Source organism: Pteropus medius, unplaced genomic scaffold (assembly GCF_902729225.1).
Source record: "Pteropus medius unplaced genomic scaffold, Ma_sr-lr_union100, whole genome shotgun sequence".
Classification (NCBI taxonomy): Eukaryota; Metazoa; Chordata; class Mammalia; order Chiroptera; family Pteropodidae; genus Pteropus; species Pteropus medius.
Genome location: NW_024351729.1, coordinates 1,299,445 through 1,324,405, shown reverse-complemented (window position 1 = coordinate 1,324,405; position 24,961 = coordinate 1,299,445). Strand labels below are relative to the sequence as shown.

Sequence of the window (24,961 nt, the reverse complement as noted above, 5' to 3'; positions counted from 1 at the left end):
AGAGGTAGAGCTGGAGCTAGTGGTCTGACTCCTAGACCAATGGTCTTTCTGGCATTAGATACTGCTCACCAAATGAGTCTGGGCTAATCAACTCAAATTTCACAACTGCAGACAGGCATTTCTGAGGGAACAAAAAGTTTAACTTTACCTTCCTAAGTGAGTTAGAATATAATATCAATATTTCCACTTAATGTGCTAGTTTCAGATCACTTATATTCATCCTTTTGTTAAAGTAGCCAACCACTGAGTAACAAGGATTATCAAAACTCAACACAGCAATGGGAGGAACTGGTGCATTTTCATGTCTGATTATTTCACTCTGTGAACTAAGTGCTCGGATCTCTCAAGGAGTTTCCAAGCCAGAGGTATATCATGCCTGAATAGGAAATTAAGATAGCTATATCTCTACATATTTATATGCAGGTACCACAAATATAGTACTTGCAGACTTTTGGCATTTGGGGGCATGGGGTGAGAGTGGAGGGCTATAATATACTACTCTGGCACCTAACTTAGTTTTGTGGTCACAAAGTATCAGAGCAGGAAGAGATCAAATTGCCTCATTCTGTAATTTAGATGAAGGAACTATGATTCAGAGATTAAGTGGTTTGCTTATAGTTATAGGAAAACAAAACCAATCTGAGCAATTTACTCATTGATTCTCTCTCTCTGATTGATTCTATTCTGCTCATATCCTCCCTTCATGGTATACTACTATCAAATCTCAGTTACTTCCACTTGTTTCTCTTTCATCTTAATTAAAGAGAATAATCTACCTTGGATCCTATATCCTTCTTAGATCTTATCTTTTACTATTTCGTTTATGTTTATATAGTGTTATAGAATATTGACTTTGATGTAAGTAATTTTGCCATTTTCATGGCTATCAATAAGCACAGGTAACAGAGGAAAACACAATTTTCAGAAGTAGTAGTTCAGATAAACAGTCTCATAAAAATATCAGTGCCATTTACAAGACTTTGCTAATTTAAACCAAATGGTTATGTTTAGCTTAATTGGTTTCTGTTAAAGGCTCCACTCTAGTCATAGTACAAAGACCTGAAATTATTTAAGACACATTATCCGCAGCATTATGGCAAATTCCATCACTTCTATACAGGGTGCTAGTCTATGATAAAGAGAAAACCCACAGAGGAACAATATTGCAGAACATTAACAATGAGCTTATTCTAATTAATATGCCGTCATTCAATTAGTCTTTTCATTAAAGTTTTGTATATCATCAAGTGTGTAAACTCATTTAATATTCAAATTTTATATACTTATATTTGGAACATAATAGCCCTAGTCAGGCAAAACAATATTCCCTGCATGTGGAGGGAATATTTTATTTTATGAATGAGAGGATTGAAACTCAGATTAAAGGACTTTAGCCAAGTCACAGAGCTAGCTAACATTTTTCTGCAGCTGGGTGGAGCTAGCCCTAAACCTGGACTGTCTATTGTTTGTTGATCATAACTCCTCCTCAATTATAGACACCTTTGTAATAATGCTAACTAGCTGCTTAACTGGGAGACAATGTGCTGTTCTAGAAAGAGCACAGAATTTGGGAGTTGACGGAGAGACAAAGAGGATTTGTGTCTTAGCCCTACTTCTTGAGATCCCAGTGATCTGGATACAACTTAACTTGCTCTCTCTGGAGCCAGTTATCTATCTCATTTGACAAACTGGGGTAAATATCTAACATAGGGAGTTGTGGAAAAAGTGTGATGTATGTGAAATGCATGGTATACAGTGCGTGGTTAACATGTGGTCCATCCCCCAGTGAGGTTGAGTGTATACTTTCTAAAGTACGGGCTACACTAGTGAGAGCAATGGGTTCATGCCTTGACAGATAAATTAGATAAATGAGAGAAGAGGAGGTAAGAGATCTTTATGAGTTCACTTACTATGATGGGACCAGTTTTCTATGTGAAAGGAACTGAGAGACAGCATTATAGATCTGTAGGACAGAAGTTCAGATTTTAAGAAATAGAGTGGCCATTTCTGTTTTACCTATATAGTTGTCTTTGGGAATTTTTTTTTTAAATATTAGAGGAGGAATTAGAATTATTCCTTTCAGCAAGGTTGTCATATTTTAGTGTAAGAGTGATCAACTCTTTAGAAAAAGTAATTAAATGCACACTTAAAAACAATTATTCGGATCATACAGTAATCACTATTTTAAAAATATATTCCAAATTTACTTTAAGTAATTTGATTTGAAAGTACAAAACCTTTCATATCTAACTATAAAAGTGTTTCTTAAATTTGAAGTTACTATGTCGGTATCTGAATATGGCAAAATAATAATAAAATTTATTTGTAATTAGGTCAGTATGTCCTACTCCTTGGGGTTGGGGAGGCTGACAAAACAAAAATGAACTCTGACACAATCTTTATTGTTTTAGTTAAAATTTCCAAGTAAATCCAATTTCTAGATTTTGTGCTGTCCAAAATGGCAGCCACTAGTCACATGTAGCTTTGAGCACTGGAAATGTGGCTGGTCCAAATTGAGATGTACCTTAAAAGTAAAATACATAATGAATTTTTAAGACTTAGTATGAAATAAAATGTGTAAATGATAGCATTACATATTTTAAAATTGATTACATGTTCAAATGTTTTAGCTATATGAGGCTTAAAAAATCATTAATTTGGGAGTTTAATAAATCATTAGCATTATTTTCATACTTTTTTTTACTTTTTATTATAACTACTAGAAAATTTAAAATTATACAAGGACTTGCATTATATTTCTGTTGGATAGATACAACTCTAGATACAACTACCCACACACAGGAAATACAGAGGACAGAGGATCATGTTAAAAGCCATCAAAGCAATCGGCAACATTAGTAAGAAACTCTATAGGACAAATTTGATTTCTTCAATAAATTGTACACAGAAAAAAAGACGAAGAAGAAAATAAAGATTAAGTGAGACTTAAGAGAGTTCTACTTCTGGAATGGCAGTATAATATCTATAAGATCTATGGACTTGTTCTTCTTCAAAACAACCATAATTGTTAAAAAAAAAAAAAAATGAAAAAAATAACCATCTAAAGTCTCCAGAAACTGTCCTAAGGGTATACAGCAAATGAAGAAACATTTAATCAAGAAAATCTAGATTCAATAAGAACAGTGAGAATCTGTGGTGCTCAAGTCACAAGCTGCTCTCTTCGCTCCAAACCCAAGCCAGTATGATAGAAGCTCCACACAGAGCAGGTTTGGCCAAGAAGACAGGCTCCCTTTCACCTGTCCCTCACCTCCCTGGGAGAGGCTGCCAGCATTTCTCAAGGCCGCCAGCTCTGTGTTGCAGAGGATATATTCCAGGCAAGTGCAGCTGAGGTGCTTGAGTCTTCCTTCCTCCAAGCCCACATTGTAGAATGGAGCCTTTCCCTAAAGTACAGCAGGCCGAGAATATGGGAAGCCTGGTCATAAGGCAGCAGTTCCATGCCATGAGAAACAAGAAAAGACCGGAGGCTGTTGTCTCTGTCCAGTTTGTAAAGTAGGTGTCATTCAGGGAAATTCTGGAGCAGTGGCTGAGAGATTTTGCCCAGGGGCAATAGGCAGTTCTTAAAGAATTGAGAACTCTGACATTATTAGAAATAGAATGAAGTTCAAGCCTAAAGGTGTTTTTGAAAACAATGGAGTTTTGTAGTAAACAATTAAGAGGAGGCTAGTGGCTCCAAGAGAGCAATAAGCTAAACTGCAAACCAGCTAGTTCGCCAGAAAGAACCAGAAGAGACAGCTAGGAGTCCTCCAGTAATCAGAATAAATCTTAAAGACTGGCCTCAAAAACTAACCCTGCATTTCTCTGATGATTAGTGAAGTTCGGCATTTTTCATGTGTTTGCCATGTTTTTTTAAAGACTACCCTAAAACCAACCTGTATTTCTTGATGATTAGTAGTTCAGTGACATTTTTCATAGTTTGTTTTTTTATTTCATACACATCACGCTTTATTACTAGTTAGACTCTTTTTCGAGGAATGTCTATTCAGATCTTCAGCCCATGTTTTAATTGGAGTGGAGTTTTTTTTGTTGTTGCATTGTATAAGTTCTTTATATATTTTGGATATCAATCCCTTATCAATATCATTTGCAAATATCTTCTCGCATTCAGTAGGTTGCCTTTTCTTTTTGATGGTTTCCTTCGTTATACAAAAGCTTTTTGGATTAAGTCTCATTTATTTTTTTGTTGCTCTTGCTCAAGGAAACACATCTGAAAATATATTTCTAATACCACTGTCAGAATGTATTGCCTATGTTTTCTTCTGAGAATTTTATGGTTCCGGATCTTACAATTAAGTCTTTAATAATCCATTTTGAGTTTATTTTTGCATATGGTGCATATATCTGTCCAGTTTTCCTAACACCATTTATTGAGGAGACTATCCATTGTATATTTTTGCCTTTGTTATACTTTGATCATATCAGCATGAGTTTATTTCTGGGCTTTCTGTTCTGTTCCATTGATCTGTTTTTATGCCTATCCCTTCACTTTCAGTCTTTTGGTTATGAAATGAGTCTGTTGTAGGATACATATGTACAGATCTTTAAAAAAAATCCAGCCACCCTGTGTTTGGTAGATCTGCTCTATCCCAGTCTCCAGAGTAGCCTTATGTAGGTGTCCTGAGGAGTCCAGTGGTACAGTCCTCCCAATCATCTGAGGCAGGTATTCTAGGGGTGCCTGTTGTAATTGGGCCATGATTGCTGCTGGCATGTCATTTGGTGGGGGTGACCTTCAACCTGACTGGCTTTGACCAGAGGTTGAGCCATTGTGACCCCATGGAGTGGGAGGTGCTTAAGTGAGGCTCTGGTGTGGTCTGAGGCCAGACACCACTTATGTCAGGCTTGGGCTGCTTGGTAGGAGTTACGTTGCAAGCTAAGACTGGATGCCACTTGTACCAGGCTTGGTGGGAGCTACAATGTGTTGAGGCTGGCCACCACTCGTGTGGAGCTTTTGGGAGATTGTAGTGTGCTCTGAGGAGGGCTGCTGCTTGTGTGGAGGGTCTGGAGCTGCTCGAAGAGAATATGGACAGGTGAGCAAGTTGGGCATGGGGCAAGCAGTTAGGTTAACAGAGAACAGATTTTACACTCGCCTGCTTCAGGACAGCTAGGTGCGAGAAGGGCACAACAAAGGAAGTGGTCCCCACCAGCGCATCCCTCCTGAGTCCCATTCCTTGCCCCTATATGGTCCTCTCCTTAGTCGATTTAATTCTTCCCAATATGACCCAGGTGCTTCTGTGCTAGAGCTTGGAGCATGTTTGAGCCCTTTACCAATCTCCTGCTCTCCTTTGTCTCTCTTGACTGTAATTCCCATTGGTTTTCAAAACCAGATGTTATGGGAACTCTTCTTCCTGGCACAGATGTCCTGGGCTTGGGAGCTCCATGCGAGGCTGGGATCCCTCACTTCTCAGGGAGCACCTCCGTAGTCAAGCTATCCCTCCCATTTATAAATTGTCACGTGGTGGGTGTGATACCTGCCTGGACCAAGTCTGTGCCCCTCACCTGTATCAATATGGCTTTTTTTTTATGTCCTTAGTTATAGGAATTCTGTTCAGATAGTCATTCAGGTGGTTCTCAGTTCTACAATTTAGTTGTAATTTTGATGTGTTCATGGGAGAAGGTGAGTCCAGGATTTACCCGCTCCGCCTCCTTATGTTAACTTTTTAATATTAAATTTTATAGAAGTATTATCAGGGAACTGAAAAACTCCAGATGCTAAGTGGTTAAAATGTAGCAACTTCACTACTTTAACATAATACAGAAAGAAGAGATGGATTCTTTTCTATTAGCAATGCGGCTTTGGTTAAAAAGTTGTTCCGGTGAAAAGAAGTTGTTCTTTGAGTCAGTACAGGCATACGTCATTTTACTGCACTTCACAGATGTTGTGGTTTACAAATCGAAGGCAAGAACCTCCATCAGCAAAAAATACTCCTGCTTTACTGCAATAATCGCGTGATTGTGGTGGTCAGGAAATGAACCCACAATATCTTCTAGGTATGCCTGTATTCACAGCCGTAACACTGATAGAGTACGCCAGCTTTTCTTATCTTCCAAAGCTGTCATGAAAATTATATTTACGAGTATGTTATATAAGCCCATATCTGAAAAGCTTGGGCTAAATGATTTGAATTTTTCAAATTTTAGGCAGCCTATATCATTAAATAATACCCTCAGCAGGGTTTGTTGTAATATCAGATAATCAAATCATTTCTCTAAATTTCTCTAAGAGGAATAAATATACTAAGAGGAATGAATCAGGACCACAGAGAACCTCTCATCAGTTCAGGCCATATTTGGTCATCAAATAAATTTTGGTGTCAAACTTAAAAACAAAACAATATCAACATCAAAAAAATTAAAATGAGATGTATTGTATATACAAATGAACCCAGCAACTGTAAAGCGTGATGCAAATATAGCTTCATATTATCAATTATTTAAAAAATAAAGCCTGTTAATATTTTATTTTAAAAACAGAAATAACATTAAAATAGATGTTTTTGGAGTATCAACATATAAAAAAATTGCAAGAACCGTCCCCGATCTCCAAGGCTTAGAGAGCAGTTATCCAGCTGTAGTCTACTTTCCTGAATTTTCTCAGTTCTCTTTCTTCAGCTTTTGATAACTGATGTAAAATGTCTTCTCCCAGATCTGTGTTACTTGTATCCTGGACCTTTTCAGTAAAATCATTTTCTTCATCTGAATCGTCACTTTCTTTTTCTTCTTCCATATCTACTTCATCAGGAATTTCTTCAGCACTAAATAACAGAATAAAACATGCATTTACTATTAAATATATTTCTAAAAAAATAGCTTTCTAATTTAAAACACTTATGTAGAAATATAATCATATATACAAGGTAGACAAAAAATTATCTAGTGCAGTTTAAAAATTATGGGCTATTCTTTTAATAAAAACAGGAATTTACAAAAGTGTAATTTTGAATTATATATCAAATCCTTTTAAGTACATACAAAAGATCTCTTTTCTAATGCTTATTTTTCAATGTGTTTTATTTACTTGACTTAATAATCCTATAGCCTTTAACTACATGGTAAAGCTAAAATAAAGAGTAATACAGTGGAATAATATTCTAATAAAGGATAACAAAAACCACCGTTTCCCAAGACAGAATATCTAAACATATGTTAAGAACTGCATTACCTCTTAGTCTCCTTTGACAGCAGCAATGAATTTATAAACATGGAGCATACAAAAGAAGCAGATGGCAGTACATGGGCTGGAGTGTGAAGAAGCTAGTGTAAAAAAAGAAAAAATAGAGTTTCATTTTAAAAGATTAAATGCCAAGAACCAAACACAACAGGCTTTCCCTACAGAAAAACCAAACCTAAAGAAAAATGTATTCCTACCTTCCTACATTTACACAAGCAACAACTCTTCCCCTCATCCCAGGCCAAATAATCCTATCATAAGTTTATGCTATTTGGTTTGGGTATTAAAGTTACACAGTACACAAATGATTATTCAAAAGTTATCTTACAGATTGCTTGTATAAAAAGTCTAACTTAGGGTGCTAGTGTGCTTTTAATGTTACACATTGTTGCCTTAATAATTACTTACCTCGCTAACTGCAGGTATGTTTTCTGTTAAGGGCAGTTGTACTAGTTCATTGTCCAAGGCTTCATTTAATTTTTCATCCTGCTGTTGCCTGTGCTTTCCCAATATGAAATAAAATGGCGTTGTTGGAAGACTTTCTTCTGCTAGTAGCTATAAGGATTTAAAACAAAGGGAAATGACTTTAATTAAAAAGAGGAACCGCCTTTGATTCCATTAGTACTACAGAACAAGTGTCTCCAACCCCTGGGCCTCGGTCTGGTACTGGTCTGTGGCCTGTTAAGAACCAAGCTGCACAGCAGGGGGTGAGCAGCGGGCTGGTGGGTCAGCCAAGCTTCATCTGTATTTGCAGCCGCTCCCCAACTAGCATCACCGCCTCAGCTCCACCTCAGATCATCAGGCATTAATTTTCATAGGAGCACCAGTCCCTGTTGCCAAAAAGGTTGAGGACTACTGCTATAGAGTCCTAAAAGGTCAAGAATGGAAGAAATTTAGAAGTTATCCAGTATGAGTCTTCATTTTGTATGTAAAGCCTGAAGCCTAGCAGCCCAATTACTAATGGAAAAGCTAACAGTGGACACTTAGATGACATAACAAAATACCCATTTATCACTGTTTCTCCCCCAAATTCCACAAAATGACAGCAAAGGGTTTTTCAAAACAGCATAAACCACAGTGAATGGGTGCAATTGTAACATATTGAAAGCTGAATTCTAAGCTGGCTGTGGGGAAAGCCAAGAAGCATCCCAATTTATACTGTGGAATCCTGTAAATGCTGAGGAATTGGTACTAATTGTAATGGTACCTCCGTAAAGGGCTAAAAAAACCCAGGTAGTCTGGCTGAAAGTCTACTTAGAGAGCACTCAGATTCACAGCTCGTTTCAGCCCCAACAGAAGGCTGGACGGATAGTCTTTGAAGAGTGAAACAAAAGCTTGTCTTTAGACTGGACTGCTTGGTGGGGGTAGAGTCTTCACAGTGATGGCAGCTTCACTGTACTTCAGAGAGGGTGCTTCTCAGAACACTGCCAGCCACGCTGACATCCTTTCAGGTTAAGAACTTAAAAGAATTTTATTTGGGCAATCTGACCAGCATAGGAAAAAATGACCTAAAAATAATGACATTAGAGATTTTCTTTAAATAGCTCATACAGTGGAGGCCAGAGAATAAGTTCTACTCAGTAGAGAACATCCAAATGGCTGTTTTGTGCATGCTCATTTAAAAATAAAAGCAGACAGCCAAGGTTCATCAGGTTCTGAAGAAAACCTCCAAAATTAAAGAGTCCGAAACAGACTGAAAACAAAAGTCTGATGACATCAACCATGCAGGAGAGAAAGGGAGGGAAAAAAATAGGTTAGATGGTAAAAATGAAGATATCTCCCAGAAAACAGGAGGAAAAAAATAAAAATATTTTAGCACCCAGTCTAGAAGGTCCAACATTAAATAACAGGTGTTCAGGGCGGGGGAGAAAAAAGAAGAAAACAAAGGCAAAGAAATAATTAACTTTTCCTTAGTTCTCTGATCAAAACCCTTCAAGAGGCTTCACATTTCCTGAGGAAAAGCCAAAGTCTTTTCATTCAGGCTGACTTTCACCACCCTATTTAAAATGGGGAGCAGTATCCCTTACCCACTTTTCCTCTATTCTTTCCCTCATAATTCTTATCACCTTCCAAAATACTATTTACATATTTCATGCTTGTTATTTATTGTTTGTATCTTCCTATTACACTATAAACACCACCACTTTAGAGACTTGACTATTTTGTTCACTGATGTATCCCAAGCATCTAGAACATAGTAGATGATCAACGAAAGGTTGCTGAATGAATTCAATGAGTGAAGGATCAAGAATAAGAATGGTATTGGACTTCTAGTAACACGGGAAGCTATAAAATAAGAGGAAAATACCTTTGAAGTTCTAAGAGAAAATGGTTTTCAATCTAGAACTCTATACCCAACCAACCAATCAAGTGGGAGAGAATAAAAACATTTCCAAACATGGAAGGTCTTGAATTTACCTTCCATGCACTAACAGAATGTGCTTCACCAAAGCAAGGGAGTGACTGAAGGAGGAGGAAAACTGTGGGTTCTATTACAGTGGAGGTGAAGCAAATACCCTGAACGATGGTGAATGTCAACCTCAAGATGACTACTGTACACCAGCTTTATAGAACAACCAGTCCAGACTGAAGCAGGTCAGAAGACTCTTAGAAAGATTTCTTCAAGACTTAAAAGTGTAGCTAATATGTCTGAAAATACTGAGAAGAGTTGCACAACGTGAATAGAGTTTGGGATGAATTAGGTGGGAAGTAAATAGAAAACTAAGCAAAACTAAGAAAGAGGCAATTACTTACTCCAGAGAAAAAAAAGTTGGTCACAAAGGAAAAACCAGTCTGTTATTATGTGGTTTGGCTATGAGTTGTGTTTACTAGGTTATAATGATGAACATGGACCGGACCAATTTTAGGATTCATCTATGTTGAAAAACTGGGGCAAAGGGTGTGTGTGATGTGTATGTGTGGGGAGTGGTGGTGTGAAAAAGAGCTTTAACTTCAACAGATAAAATCTAAATCTGAAAAATCCAGAATTAGCAATATAAACATGTTTCTCAGGGATATAGAACCAATGTAGGCAATGGCAGTGGTGATGAACAAGTTTTTCCTGAAAAGTCTTATAGAACCACTTGACTCTTTAAATCACAAACATTTCTTATTGTATTACAAACTAAAACTTTATTTTAAAAGAACAATATAACTCCAAAAGAGGCAAGCAGCTTTATAAATATGGTTTTAAATTCCATTTTAGGGTCATGTAAAACATTTTTCTCATAGCTGAGTTCTAAAAGATAACCTTATCTTTGTAGGGAGGCCGTGCAGTCTGTACCATGAGTGGCTAAAACATACCTGTTTGCTTGTCGGTGTGAGTTTCTCTTCAGGAGACTCTGTGCTGAATGTCAACAAACTCTGAAAAGAGAGATCGGTTAATGATGCAAAAGATAAATTGTAGAATGCAAATCTAAGAAAGATGTTAAAGTAAGAAAATGAGAAGGTCAACTTTTTGTCTTGATACATCAACATATATCTACTTAAAGAGCCTCAAAGGTGTGGGCAATGAAAGTGGCGCTCTCACACACACACTAGTAATTACTCCTGTCCTGAGCGTATTAGACAATTTCTGTTGGGACGTAATCCTTAATAAAACTATTCCACCTGTTTTGGGATGATGATTACTCTAACTCTAAAATATTAAAGCAACTGAAAATTACATTTACAGAATAATTACTTTTTTTGAGGATTGGTTACCTGTGATTTTGTTAGGAAGTAAAACTGGGATCTGTTCAGCCACTGGTAAGCTTCTGAGGTGAATGATTCAGGGACATCTCGTGGAACAAACACTCCCCACTGGACTTCCTCTCTACAGATATTCTTCTGAATATACAATGGCCTTGGCTCACTAGGTTTAAATACAAACACTAGAGGGAAAAAACAGACAAACAATAACATTTTGCCCACAAATGTTAGTTCTAACCTCAGGCGGATCACACTAATCTTGGGACTTATCCCACTGAGTAAATAACCCAGGTCATGATTATCTTAGGCTTTGATTCAACAAATATCTACTGGGCGCCTACTAAGTGCCAAGCATGTTAGGAATGAGAGCCATGAAGAGAAAGGGAATCCCAGCTCCAGAGGCCAGGGCCTACTGTGGAAGACAGACACCAAAATATTAATACAGTATTTTGTCCTAATTACTATAACAGATATGTAAAAGTGCTTCAAGATCACAGGAGGAACGATTAAAGCTTCTCAGAGAAATTAAGAATCATTCAATAAGGTGAAATCTCTTATATTTTGAAGGCCGAGTAGAAATTGGCACGTTGAAAAATGAGGGATGTAAGGGTGCTCTCCTAGAACTAAGTATGAATGCCTATATAACAAGGTACTAGAGCAAGAACTCAAGAAAGGGCAGTGCCTTAGGCAAAATGGCACCAAACACACATTTGATTTAAAGGAAAAGTATGACTCAGATTATTTTAAAGACGTTAAAAAGAAAATTCACTATCAAAGTAAAGTATGATCTGTACTTACAGTCTGAACCCACTGAAGACTGAGAGACTGCAGCAACATTCTCAGAATTAGAATCAGGTTCCATTACTCTAATATTTAATTTTGCGCTCCACTCCACTGGGGGAGAAAAAAAGCAATTCACTTTTAAGAAGAGATTTACCAAAAACTTTAAAAAAGTCATTTTAAGTGGGTAATCTTAATCTGTATTAGGACAATCAATTGTATCGTTCTCAGGAAGAGAGATTTTACGTTTCCAAATAACACACAGAGACACACTGAAGTTATCTGTGGAAGGCTGCATTAAAGCGAGGGGCAGGAAGCAGAAAAGTAAAGTATTCCTTCCACATTCTACACAATGGTTATTATTTCAGTGCAACTGCTGTCAGGTGCTTTTCAGCTGGTGCTAAACCTGGGCAAAATGTTAGCCAGAGTCACTGTAGAGAATATCAAAAAATGTTATCACACATATTCATTACTAAGCAACCACTATGCCTCCCAAACACATATTCGAATAAGTAAAACACAAATAAGTCCCTATCTGTTAGGAGGGCAACAGAAAGTCATAGGTACTGAAGACACTGGAAAAAGGTGAGGCTAATGTAAGTCTGTTTACTGACAATTAGGCACTTTATAAATAATCTAAGTCTATTACAGGCCTAGTCCTCCAAATTGTAGTGGTATAATGTACCATTTAAAAAATTACACATTCTCTGAGTAGAGACCTGAAGATGTAATCCAGAAGTCCTAACAGCCAAAGTTTAATGGCCACTTTCTACTTGCTTTGCCAAGTCACTATATAGTGAATAAGAAAAACTTACATGCACAACTGAGCAGATTCCAACAGCAAAGAATGCCATTTTCAGTAGCACCGAGAAGATACTTCGAACAAGTCAGTCTCCCAAAGCAAAGGTGCCTAGATTAAAACCAGAAGCAAGTTAACAGCGGTCGGTTCTATCACACTTAGTTACAAAGGACTGCACACTTCGGCAGTTTTATGCAATACAGATTTTTAGACAGGCACGTATGTTTTTGTTCATAATTATCTTGCAGAAAAAAGGGACTAAGTAAAAAAAGGTGTATGTAGATACGTTGTTTCTTAGTAAAACAGGTTTGATAACCAATTCTTTTCTCTAATATTTGCTGTGTGGTATAATAATTAAGATACATACAGAAAACATATGTGAAAAAAGTCATTTTAAAAGTACTCTTTAACAATCATTTACCTCAAGAGGAAAGTTTGCAATATGAATTCTGAAGAAGGTTTTACAAAGTAAATTCAGAATCAGAAATGTTGGGGATTATAAACAATTTAATTAGCCATCTTCCTTTCCATCCCCAAATGCTGTTACATGAAGTAAAATGGAAGATACTGCTGCTATTTTCCTTTGCCTTTCTTAGAAACAATGAAGTTTTAGCATACCATTGTTTCTATGAGAACACACAGAAGATAAACATTGTGTGAATCTACTGAGGTTTAAGTATAGCTTCTATTACGTAGTACAACCATAAATAAAAGTGAAATTATAAAGAATAAAAATCTGTAGTCCATGAATTAAATGTTAATCCTGATTTCAGAAATGGGTAAATCATAGCACATGGTTGACATGCAAAGAATTTTTAGCTTCCCAGCACTCTGGTTAGCTACCTTTAGAGAAAGCATAAATTATTACTAAAGTTTATGTAGAAAGACATTTAAATTTTAAAAAAGTACTTTCTACTCCCAAATTATTTACCTACCTTATTTTCCCAGCTCGTTGACAAAATGTACATTTAAGTTCCCATGTCTCTGAGTCCCATATTGTAACAATTTCCTCAAAACTAACTGCTAGTAAAGAGCCATCTTCAGAGAAACAACAGTCAGTTGCTTGGTATTTGTGGTAACTTCCCACAAAGTCACAGGTCCAGCCAACAGCTTTTTCTGTGTAAATACAGACCACAGGGTTCATAAGTAGTATAGATAACATTTTGGGGAAATTATAAGCAATAAGGATTAAGAAAGAAATAAACACAAGAAAAACCCCTGCTCCTCAAAATTTTAGTTAGACGTGCTACAAGGCATTGACTGAATTGAAATTTATGCCTCTTCGTGGAGGCCTTGACCTCCCTCTAGTGGAACAGTGAAAGGACTACCTACAAAAACCTTTTTTACTGTACTCTCGCAAAATGGAATGATCAGCACATATCAAGAATGTCATAAAGTCCTGATTTGGTTTAAAATGTAAAAATATATACTATAGAATTAAATGTAAAAAAAATATCCTATAGAATTAAACGAGGTATAAAATGTCCTCCCAGAATGAGTACAATTCATGAGATAAAAATATATCAATTCTTAAAATTGTGCACTCCTTAGAAATACTATATTTAATTAACTTACTGTATATATCAGAATCATCTGTTAATATCCATACTTTGAAGTGACCATCTTTACTAGCTGTAACCAAGGTGGGGTTTTCAGATTTTTCTGCATTCCCGAAACAGAGAGCCGTGATGTGGTCTTCATGTGGCATGTTAACCTTTGTATTAAGAACAAACCTAGTAGGAAACAAATCACCAATTTATTCTTACACCAGGACAACATAATATACTGTCATTTAAGAATTTCTTACATATTGAAACTTTTACAATAGAATCTTTTAAGGAGCAACTAATATATTATCACCTAGAATGCAAAGAATCGAGTGCCCTATTCTCTAACAGCCAGAGTGTAAAAAGTTCTAACACTTTATCTGTCTTTGTGTAACTTATGTAATATAGAGATGATTATGTATATGGTCACTTACTGGTACAAAATGAGTATAAAACAGAGGTCAACAAAAAATGATACTTGAAAGCCTACTGTACTAAACTCAGTAGGAAAGTTGTATAGAACATAGCTGCCTCACTACTTTTGAAAATAAGAATGGAACAACTATGAAAACTCCTACTTTTGGCAAGAAAATATAGGAAGAAAACTACTCAAACTGCCCTGGACAATATTTAATATTTATAATTATCCAAACTACCTCTCGAAGCTTGTTTCCAGCTTGACAGGGCACATCTGTGAATGAAAGACAATCAATGCTAGCACTGTGTTCTTTGAAGAACATCAAGGGAAGATAGTGTTGTGGTTTTTAAAAAGTTCAGGTTACAAGAGGGATGACTGGAAATCCCTCTGGACTGTTTCCTCATGGACAACAGGTTTAAGTTAGTGTTCTTGCAAAGATTACTAAGACACTGGGTACTAAAGCACTAAGCTAGTTCTTGGCTCATGGCAAGGACTTGATAAATGGCTATTATAGCCATGGTATGAGAAACTAGTGGGCTCCTTATTTAATGTAAACACATGTTACACTACATTACACCTCCGTGGTCTACCACTGCCATTTTTCCAAAGAAGGTAGTATAATGTTAATAAAAGAGCAAAGGAACTTAAGACATATGGATTCTAATCCTAAATTTGCCTGGAATTACACATTATGTCCTTGGAGATGTCACTTTTCCATGTCTTCTCATTTATGCAATGAGACGTCATTTTAACTTGGACGATACCAGTGTTTTCTCAGAGCAGAAAGTTTAAAGGCTTTATTAGATGAGTAACATCTTCATTTCTCTAAATCTAAAACTTAGCAAAATAAAACATCTTAAAGACCAACAATTGAAATCATAAAATATTTTCTACTTTGAAATTATATGGCTATATAAGTAGTTATTACCCTTGAGTTTTCTTATTATATGTCCACAATTTCATTTGCAATTCAAGCTCAGTTTCCTTTTCTTGACGTTGTTCCACCGTTGCAAGCCAGTTACCATAGCAGCCAAATGCAGCCTTTGTTAGCTCAATTTGGATAAGACCGTAATCATTGATATATTCTTGCTGTACAATATCTAACTGATGGGTTTAAAAAAAATCCAAAATGTTTACTAATGTAAATACATAAATGTTAAAGCATTCAAGGAATGATAATTAACCACATCACACGTAACTAAGATCTACAGTCACAGATGTTTAGATAAAGGGAAAAATTAAGTAATAGTTATGGACATCAAACCTGCTCTTAAAAACATGGAGTACACTATACAGTACTAAATCAGTGGTGATTATTCTTCAATGACCTTGAATAGTAGATATGACTATGACCCATTTACATGCTACAACAGAACCTTTAGTTTATAGTAATGCTTTTCTCTTATTCCTGAGAACAAACAACTTTACAAAAATTCTCAAGACTAGATTCCACATCACTAGAAACATGAAGAGAAAAAATAAAACCTACAATTTTTAAGAAGTGAAAAAATATAGAAATGTTGTGAGTAGGCCAGCATTTTAATTAAAGTTCTTTCTTTTATCCCATTTCCTTGTCTATTTACTAAACATATATTAAGTGCCTACTGTTTCCAGGCACTGTAGTAGAAATGTACACAAATCAGTAAGTTTCCTTTCTCTGAGGGGTTTAAAAGTGATGGAGAGAAAGAGGTAAGTGTTACAGCTCCTCTGATAGCAATCCATGAGTACTGTGGGGAACAAAGGAAAAAATGGGAAGTCTGGATTGCATTTATCAGGCTTACAGGAAGCATTCCTATTTACACATTGAAAATTTTATCTTCAGTATGTTTACAGGACACTGGGTTCACCACAAAGAAGAGGCGTATTTGTATTGTCAACCAGAGATTCTCATTTCCTATCCTTGTGACTCAAAGGCACAGATATGTGACAGATGTAGTCTAAAACAAAATAAAATAGACAAAGGAAGCTGCACAAGAGTGCCATCTGGCTTTCATGTAGACTTAGTCTGCAACTGGGGCCTTAATAGAATTATGATGTAAACAACTGATAGTACTGACTGTTCGAGTAAGCACAGGCATAGGATCTTGTTTTAGAAGCCACTAAATAAGTCACTTGATGCTGGTGGTGCTGTAAAAAACTTTCATTAGTCTTAAGGCTAGTTAATGAATCAAAATCTTACATTGTACAACTGTTTATCACTCTGGAGAGAATAAAACTGCAAGTGGCCAGGTTTTCCATTCAAAACCAAAGCTTTAGTTTTTGGATCAATCATCAAACCAGTAAAGATATTGCTGTCTGCAAAAGAAGTGATAAACAATAGCTGAAATCAGACAAATATTTACTTTAAAAATACATAATTCCAAATTCACTGTTTTGCAATACCTTTAACTAGACCTTGAATTACTGCGGATGCTTCAAGGTTTCGGTGAATGACTATTATCTCTGTGGGTAAAAAAAAAAAATAGTGACACATAAATAGTTCAGAACTTAAAGTTAGAAAAAACTTGAATTTATATTATATTTCCCTGAGTATGTTTAATTTACTTGGAGTGTTTCTAGAAAATCTGGAATATATTTTCTGAATTAACCAAAAAGTTTGGGGTGGAGATAGGGGGCTTTTCTATTAGAGTCTCTAGGTTTTATGAGTTGTGCCTATGAGTACATTTTAAGTGTTAATTCAGAAACTTAAACACCTTGAAAGAGACAGATAATTTACTTTGAAATGTCACTAATGGATTGCGCACAGTTACGTTCTATTTTGAAGGGAAAGGAGGCCATGGGCTGTGGGGTCTACATCCAGGCTGAGTACTAACAGGATGAGCAAAAGTTATGGAGAACACAAGGCCGCCTCCATTTCTGTTGGAATCTACAGGACTCTCACACTAAGATAATGGCTATCTCAAAGAAGAATCTCTGTGTTCTTTTTAAAATGCCATCGTATCGTGAAAGCATAGATACGTACTTCAAAACCCTTTTGTTACTTCCCCAAATCATTCTACATGAAAAGGTTTTGAAATATAAATGGCACAACAAAACCCAACAACATTTAGCTCTGTATTTTCGTAACAATTCTGAAAATGATGAATTCTGGTGGCATCTAAAGGGGTGAGAAAAAGAGGAGGAATGGAAGGGAAAAAAATGTTCATTAAATTTGATGCTATTCTTAATTAGTTTGAGGTCTCTTATTTTTTATTCCCTACAGATGCTAGGTAATTTAGGCATTAAACAAATATTTCCTCGCAACAACAAAGTGAGACGTACTATTATCAGAGTGAGAAGTACAGAACAAATCCCCTGCCGGTGAGACTGCGATATGCTCAATAGTAGCTCCTAAACGGGGGAGGAACTCCTTATTTTTCTCTGTTGCATCACGCCACTCTACAAGGACAGATTCACGACCACCACTCAGCAGACTGGTGCCTTCTCATCCAGCCAGCAAATGAAAGGACAGTATTTGGGGGAGAAAAATAGAAATGAAAATATAATTAACATCTTATTTTCCTGTCATATTAAAGAAATAAACTATTTTTAAAAATAAACAAAAAATGTGTCTTCATATTTTTTAATATACTCTCAAGACAAAAGATTTAAACATCATTGGTTCAGGAATTCTCCTTTCCAGTAGTATCGGACTAGTCTGTTGCTGACCAACTCTTCTGCTGGTAACAAGAAAAACTGAATGAAACAAACATCCTCTAGGTCCAAATGGCTTCACTGGTGAGTTTTTCTAAATACTTAAGGAAAAAATAAACCTGTTTTCACTCTTCCAAGTAACAAAAAAGAAAGAACACTTCCCAATTTGTTTCACAAGACGAGCATAATCCTATATTAAAACTAGCACATCATAAGAAAATTACAAGCTGGTTTCATGACAGATGAAAATTCCCAAACAAAATACTATCAGCAAGCTGAATCCAATGATATCTTAAAAAGATAAGGATAAGACAACACTGCAGTTAGTTTACTACAGGAATATGAGGTTATTTTAACATTTAAAAAAATAAAACAATTTAATTATGGAATAAATTTGTAGAATTAAGGGAAATCATGAGTTATCTTAATAGATGCAAAAAAAAAACAACCAACCAAAAAAAACCTCAAAACCCTAAAGAAAATTTATAGCAAAAATCATTTTAAGTGGTAAAATACTGAAAACCTTTCCCCTGTGACAGGGATCATTATCACTTTTATTCAGAGTAACTGGAGGTCCCAGTGCACTGGAATGAGACAAAGACTTAAAGATTGGAAAGAAGAAAATAATTATTTTAGAGTTCACACACAGCATGACTGGGTTCAAAACACAACCAAATAGTTTGTACTGTTCATATTTACCTTGACTTATAAACAGTTCTCAAAACAACTATAATTTGTATTTTGTTTTATACAGATAACTAATTTTTTTCTTCTATGAACTGTCTTATACCTATACAGGGTCAATACTGATATTTCACTGACAATCATGTACTATATTTAACTATAACTTCTCATTTGTAAATATTCACGACTTAAAATATAAAATCAAGACTTTAACTCCCTAACAGCCAAGATTAACTGCAGTACCTTCTACACCAAAGCTCTGGCTCAGGGTAGGGGCACTTTGTATTCCTTCTTTGAGTGCCAACTAATCCAACTATTTATTCCTTCTTCCCCAAATCTCACCTAAAAAGGTCAATACTGAATGTCCAAGGGCTTAAGGGTAAGTAAGGCCCCCAGAGAAATCTGTGGCTGCCAACTAGTATGAGAAGAGATGGATAATGTTAACAGAAAAGTCATAGTGACAATAAATATTAATTGATCTTAACCTTGACTTGGGCAGGGGCCACAGCAGAGAAAAACTTGAGGAGGAAGGGCAGGAAAAATGACCTTAGGTTAGGAGAGAACAAAGGCATTGCCAGAACATTACATATGTATGTACATATGGCGGTCATACATGCACTCATTTGTATTTTTGGGGGTTGGGCTGGGGAGGAGGGTAGAGAAGAGGAGCCTATACCTTTTATGTGCAGCATTAATATCCCCTTCCTTTTCTTTCTATTCTAAATTCCCACGTCACAACTGTACTCCCACTGTACTACTTTAAGTGTGTTGAGCCTCACCCCCATATACCAGTCACTGTTCCCCAAATTCAAAGCACAAATAGGGTGAAGATGCCTCTTACTACTTCCCGAGGCTCCAGAAGTTAAGCCCAAGTAGCCCTGTAATGATCCAGAGCACAAGATATTATCTAAGACTTGTCCTGGTGGTCTTTAGATGACTTACAGAAAGAAAAATCACTTTCTCCAGGCATATACTCTTCTCTAGTATCCAGCTCCCTTTTATCAAGGCCAGTCAAAATAATAGTGACCTAACTTTCACCATATAAGTGTGAGGGTTCTAAAAGTAACCAAAGACAACGTACTTCTCTAAATTTCTGTTAAAGTTCATCCTATTTTCAAGGAGGTATTTGTACTCACTATAGCCACTCTCTTATGCCACTTAAATGGAACAAAGGTCTGAATTAAAATAAAATAGTAAATGTGAAGGAGGCAATCTAACAGTGAAAACATAAGCTTTTGAATTAGACCTATGTTTAAACCTCACTTACTAGCCATGTGACCTTAGGCAAGTTAGTTCTCAACTACAAATCTCATTTTCATCTACAAAATGAGAATAATGATACCCATTTTATAGAGTTAAGTGAGATAATGCAGGTTAAGCACCAGCATAGCACAGTCATTTGCTCCTGATGAACTGTAGCTACACTTATGGACAACAAACACTCAGCCACACAGACATTCATTTAAAAAAAAGTATTATAACTTAAATAGGTTCTTTCTTAATAAGAGAGACTATATCACAGCTGTACAGGATACTCTGAAAGGCTTTGAAACTTAAAGTATATGGTATTGTGCTGAGCAATGCCCAAAACAAAGGGTGATATACAAGAGTTTAAAATTCATTTGGTTCATGCAATTCTAAATATTTCACATTATAAATACAGTGAATTAAAATACTTGATTCACATACTTCAAAAGTTCATTTTAATTATTAAACTTGTACTTACCTGTCACTGAAAAAGCCAAATCCATAACCATATCATGGTGCCAATGTAGACATGTATATGTGTATTTCTTATTATCATCAAAATTCCTCCTACAGGAGAAAATAAAAAAATTGAATTTCACCCAAGTTCTAAGTTAGAAAAATAATGGTATGCCAAATATAATATAATGAACATAATATATGCCCCAAATAATCATGATATCAAGCTTATAGATCTTAATATGTAAAAAGTACATTTTCTATTTCTACAAACAACTGGACATTGAAGTGCCCTACAGGTATTTAGGTATTCCCTATTTCCACTTTTTACTTCGAGGCTGACAAAAAAATTGTCTTCAATAAAACTACAGGCAAAACCCAATTTTTCACTCTCCCTAAAAGCCCAAGGTTAGAAATCCTAAAATAGTTGTCTATTCCATGAAGAACAGAATGATATAAAAAAGGAACAATGTCAGCAAAGACTAATCTCTACTGTCAGCAGTGGCTCTTCAGTGTTATCCTTTTTCCCAGACCCAGAGGAAGCCCTGTTCTACAGGACTAATACAAAATAGTATATAAGTGATCACCATGCTTTTCATGAGTTAACTGACCAAAGACGAATTTTGCCATCCTTGTGACCAGTTGCTATGCAGTCTTCCTTTGGGTGGCATGCTACACATGTAAAATTGTTCTTAGCATGTTTCTTATTTCTTGATGATGATAAAGTAAACCTAAAAGAAAAAAATTTTTTCTTGATTATTAGTCTCTTGGTAAGTGGTGATGTAATTAAGTAAAAGAAATTTCCCAGCCTTATCAACCAAAACTGGAGAGCTCTCAGAATTCACTGATTATAAATGAAGAATTTTTAAAAAAATTGTGATCAAAAATCAAGAATTTCAGTTTGTAAACATTTATTAATATACAACGTATGCCTCATGTGACTAACATTCTACCATAAAACTTGTCTGTTGAGGCCACTGACACTGAAATATAGAAAAGACAGTCCTTTTAGTGGCTTTTTGCCTTGACAAAGTTTGTTCAAATTTTTTGGTGAAGCTAAGTTTTAGCATGAGATCTGCACAAGCCTAAGAAATTATTATCTGAGACAATTGGCTAATGTGTGCAAAGATGTCAGGAGCCTCCTTATACTGCAAAGAAAACAAATGCTGATATTGACAGGGTAAAAAGGAAGAGGTGACAATGTCACTTGAAGAGTGACTACTCATGCTTAGCACTAGTCTTTTTAAACATGTTATCTCATTCATCCTTACAACTCTATTAGGAAGATATTATCTCCATTTAAAATATATGTTAATTTGAGGTACATCAAAGTTCAAATGGACTAATTTCGACTCATTTTAGATCCAGGTATTCCAATGCCTATGTTCATTCCTACAGCTATAATATAGCAACGATGATTAATTACCTGGGGAAGCCTTTCCAAATTAAATCCAATTTCGACACAAATCTGCACACTAAAATCTAGGTGTACAAAGGGTTTTGGCTAGAAAGTCTCCCCACGTTTTTGTGACTCATGATTCCTCAACCCTATCCATTGCGGGTTAAAAACTGGAATCTAAAAAACAAAGTAAACATAATGATGGTTGCCAGAAGGGAGGGGATTGGGGGCTGGGTGAACCAGGTGAAGGGATTAAGAAGTACAAATTGGCAGTTACAAAATAGTCATAGGGATGTAAAGTACAGCATAGGGAATATAGTCAATAATATTGTAATAACTATGTGTGGTATCAGGTGGGTACTAGACTTAGGGATCACTCTGTAAGTTACATAAATGTCTAACCACCATGTAAACCTGAAACTAATGACATTCAATAGTCAACTGTAACTGAAAAATAAAAATAAATTTTTAAAATGTGGCATAGTAATATTTGTCTTACAAAGCCATGCCACAGATCAAATAAAATGTCAAAGTCTGCCATAAGCCATAAATTAAAAATATAGTATTATAATTAATAGCTGACACTTATTAAATGTTACTAGGTATCAGGCCAAAAAAACCCCAATAACAAAAAAACTCTATTATCTTGTAGTTTCAAAGCATTTGTAACATGAAACTACTCAACAACTTTGGATCACAGATATGAGAATAAAATGAAATTATAAAAAACTCTTGAGTAAATAAAATAATGCTATCAAAAAGGAATTCTTACCTTGATGTTTTTTTCTTTTTAAAAAAATAAACCGATAAGTAAAAGTCCCGTACTGCAGCAACATATTCTCCCTGGTATTTCAAAGAGAAGATAACATTCACAAAAAAAGTTAACACTCTTTAAAAAGAAATATTCTCATCACAAAATCTAATACAACAAAATGGCTGAGTAGGTAAATGCTGTGCTCCCTTTCTCCCATGACCACCTCAAAATACGACTGAACTATAGAACCACCATCATTGAGAATTGCCTGAAGTCTAGCTGAACAGAAGTCCTATAATGAAGGACATCTAGAGGAAGCCACAAGACTGGCAGGAGGGGCAGAGATGCGGAATGGGCTAGTCCCACACCCATATGTGGCAGGTAAAAATCAGGAGGGATATCTGAGCTGCACAGGTCCCCCCTGAGGACTGAAGGGGTCCCAGTCTCATACCAGGCTGCCTGGCCCAGGGTTCCAGTGCCAGGAAGAAAACTCCCCATAACTTCTGGCTGTGAAAACCAGTGGAGATTGTGGCTGCTGTAGTTTCAGGCATTTCTTTAGTCTGGCTTCAGAGTAAGGACTGGAGAGGCAGGGTTCTCCTAGACAGAAGTGCGGCAGAGTCACTGTCCCTCTGTTGAGTTCTCCCCTCATTCAGCATGCACATGCAGGCATGTGCTATAGCTGGGTCTCCAACCTGGCTAACATTATTCACCTTGCCCTGGCAATTCTCTGAGACCCTGTCGCACTCAACTTGTTGGCCCACCCAAGCCTCGTCCAGTGGCTTTTCCATACAAACGACCTGTCTTGGCTCATGCTGTGGACTTTCCTAAAATGTCTTAAAGGTTCATAAACCCCAAACAAGCAGCATTTGGCCTTGCTGTGCCCTGTACTTCTTACTAGTGGCAGCTGGCCTGTTTGCAGCTTAGCCTCTCCAAGGCACCTCCGAGAGCAGCACAAGTGGCCAACATCTGCATATCACCTTGTAGCTTACAACAAGTGGCTCTGGGCAGGGCACAGGCAGTGGCTGACCTTGGCCTGCACCAGAGCCCCTCTCAAGAGGCCCCAGAACCAACACGTGGGGCGGCCAGCTTCAGACCATAGCAGAGCATCACTCAATGACCTCTACAAATGACATATCCAAAGGGCAGACTTGGCAGGCACCAAAGCCCTGCTAAAGTGAATCCTGTTCTATGGGGTCAGCCCCTGTACAATAGTTCCTCCACTGCAGTAACTCCCAGTCCTCACAATCAATCAGCCTGAGGGTCAATCCCTCTCATTGGTGTGCAAACAACAACCAAAGCTCAACTGCAACAGGGCCCACACGACCCACGCAAAGGACACACCTGGAGCACACAGGTGACCATGGAGACTGTGCCACTGGGACCCACAGTATACCTACTACATATGGCTATTCTACTAAAACTAGAAGACACAGCAGCTTTACCTAATACATAGAAACAAACACAGGGATGTGGCCAGAATGGGGAGACAAAGAAACATGTCCCAAATGAAAGAACAGAACAAAGCTTCAGAAAAAGAGCTAAACAAAATGGAGGCAAGCAACCAACCACATGCAGAGTTCAAAACACTGGCTATAAGGATGCTCAATGAACTCAGGGGAAGAGTATATGAACACAGTGAGAACTTTAACAAAGTGATAAAAAACATAAAAGTGGAGACAGAAAACATAAAAAAGAACCAGTCAGGAATGAAAAATACAGTAATTGAAATGAAGGGAATCAACACTAGATTAGATGAAGCGGAGGATCAAATCAGTGATTTGGAAGATAAGGTAGCAGAAAATTACAATGAGAACAGCAAAAAGAAAAAAGAATCCAAAAATACGAAGATAGCTTAAGGGGCCTCTGGGACAACATCAAGTGTACCAACATTCATATCATAGGGATGCTAGAAAGAGAAGAGAGAGATCAAGGAATTAAAAACATATTTGAAGAAATAATGACAGAAAACTTCCCTAACCTGGTGAAGGAAATAGACACACAAGCCCAGGAGTGCGCGTCCCACACAAGATGAACCCAAAGAAACACATATCAAGCCACATCATGATTAAAATGCTAAAGGTTAAAGACTGAGAGAAAAGCTTAAAAGCAGAGAAAAGCAGTTAGTTACCTAACAAGGGAGCTCCCATAAGGCTGTCAGCTGATTTCTTAACAGAAACTTTGCAAGTCAGAAGATTGGTACAAAGCATTCAAAGTAATGAAGAGCAAGGACCTACAACCAAGATTACCCTACCCAGCAAAGTTATCACTTAGATAGAGTTCAAGGACAGATAAAGAGCTTCCCAGACAAGAAAAAGCTAAAGGAGTTCACCAATACCAAACCAATATTACAAGAAATGTTAAAGGGAC

General features: G+C 36.6%; 1 protein-coding gene across 1 annotated transcript in view; it reads right to left on the bottom strand.

Annotated features, from left to right (window-relative positions):
• Positions 1 to 6,415: 6,415 nt before the first annotated feature.
• WDR75 (WD repeat domain 75) overlaps positions 6,416 to 24,961 on the bottom strand; it is a 33,790-nt gene continuing 15,244 nt past the window's right edge. The window contains exons 6-21 of the mRNA XM_039844223.1: positions 22,613 to 22,683; positions 21,053 to 21,172; positions 20,464 to 20,552; positions 17,682 to 17,840; positions 16,803 to 16,862; positions 16,600 to 16,715; positions 15,349 to 15,524; positions 14,031 to 14,188; positions 13,391 to 13,571; positions 12,472 to 12,566; positions 11,675 to 11,770; positions 10,889 to 11,058; positions 10,490 to 10,549; positions 7,595 to 7,741; positions 7,178 to 7,269; positions 6,416 to 6,770 (exon numbers count right to left, since the gene is read on the bottom strand). Coding sequence (XP_039700157.1) covers positions 6,566 to 6,770; positions 7,178 to 7,269; positions 7,595 to 7,741; positions 10,490 to 10,549; positions 10,889 to 11,058; positions 11,675 to 11,770; positions 12,472 to 12,566; positions 13,391 to 13,571; positions 14,031 to 14,188; positions 15,349 to 15,524; positions 16,600 to 16,715; positions 16,803 to 16,862; positions 17,682 to 17,840; positions 20,464 to 20,552; positions 21,053 to 21,172; positions 22,613 to 22,683 — 1,995 coding nt within the window. The 3' untranslated portion in view covers positions 6,416 to 6,565. The remainder of the gene's footprint in view (positions 6,771 to 7,177; positions 7,270 to 7,594; positions 7,742 to 10,489; positions 10,550 to 10,888; positions 11,059 to 11,674; positions 11,771 to 12,471; positions 12,567 to 13,390; positions 13,572 to 14,030; positions 14,189 to 15,348; positions 15,525 to 16,599; positions 16,716 to 16,802; positions 16,863 to 17,681; positions 17,841 to 20,463; positions 20,553 to 21,052; positions 21,173 to 22,612; positions 22,684 to 24,961) is intronic.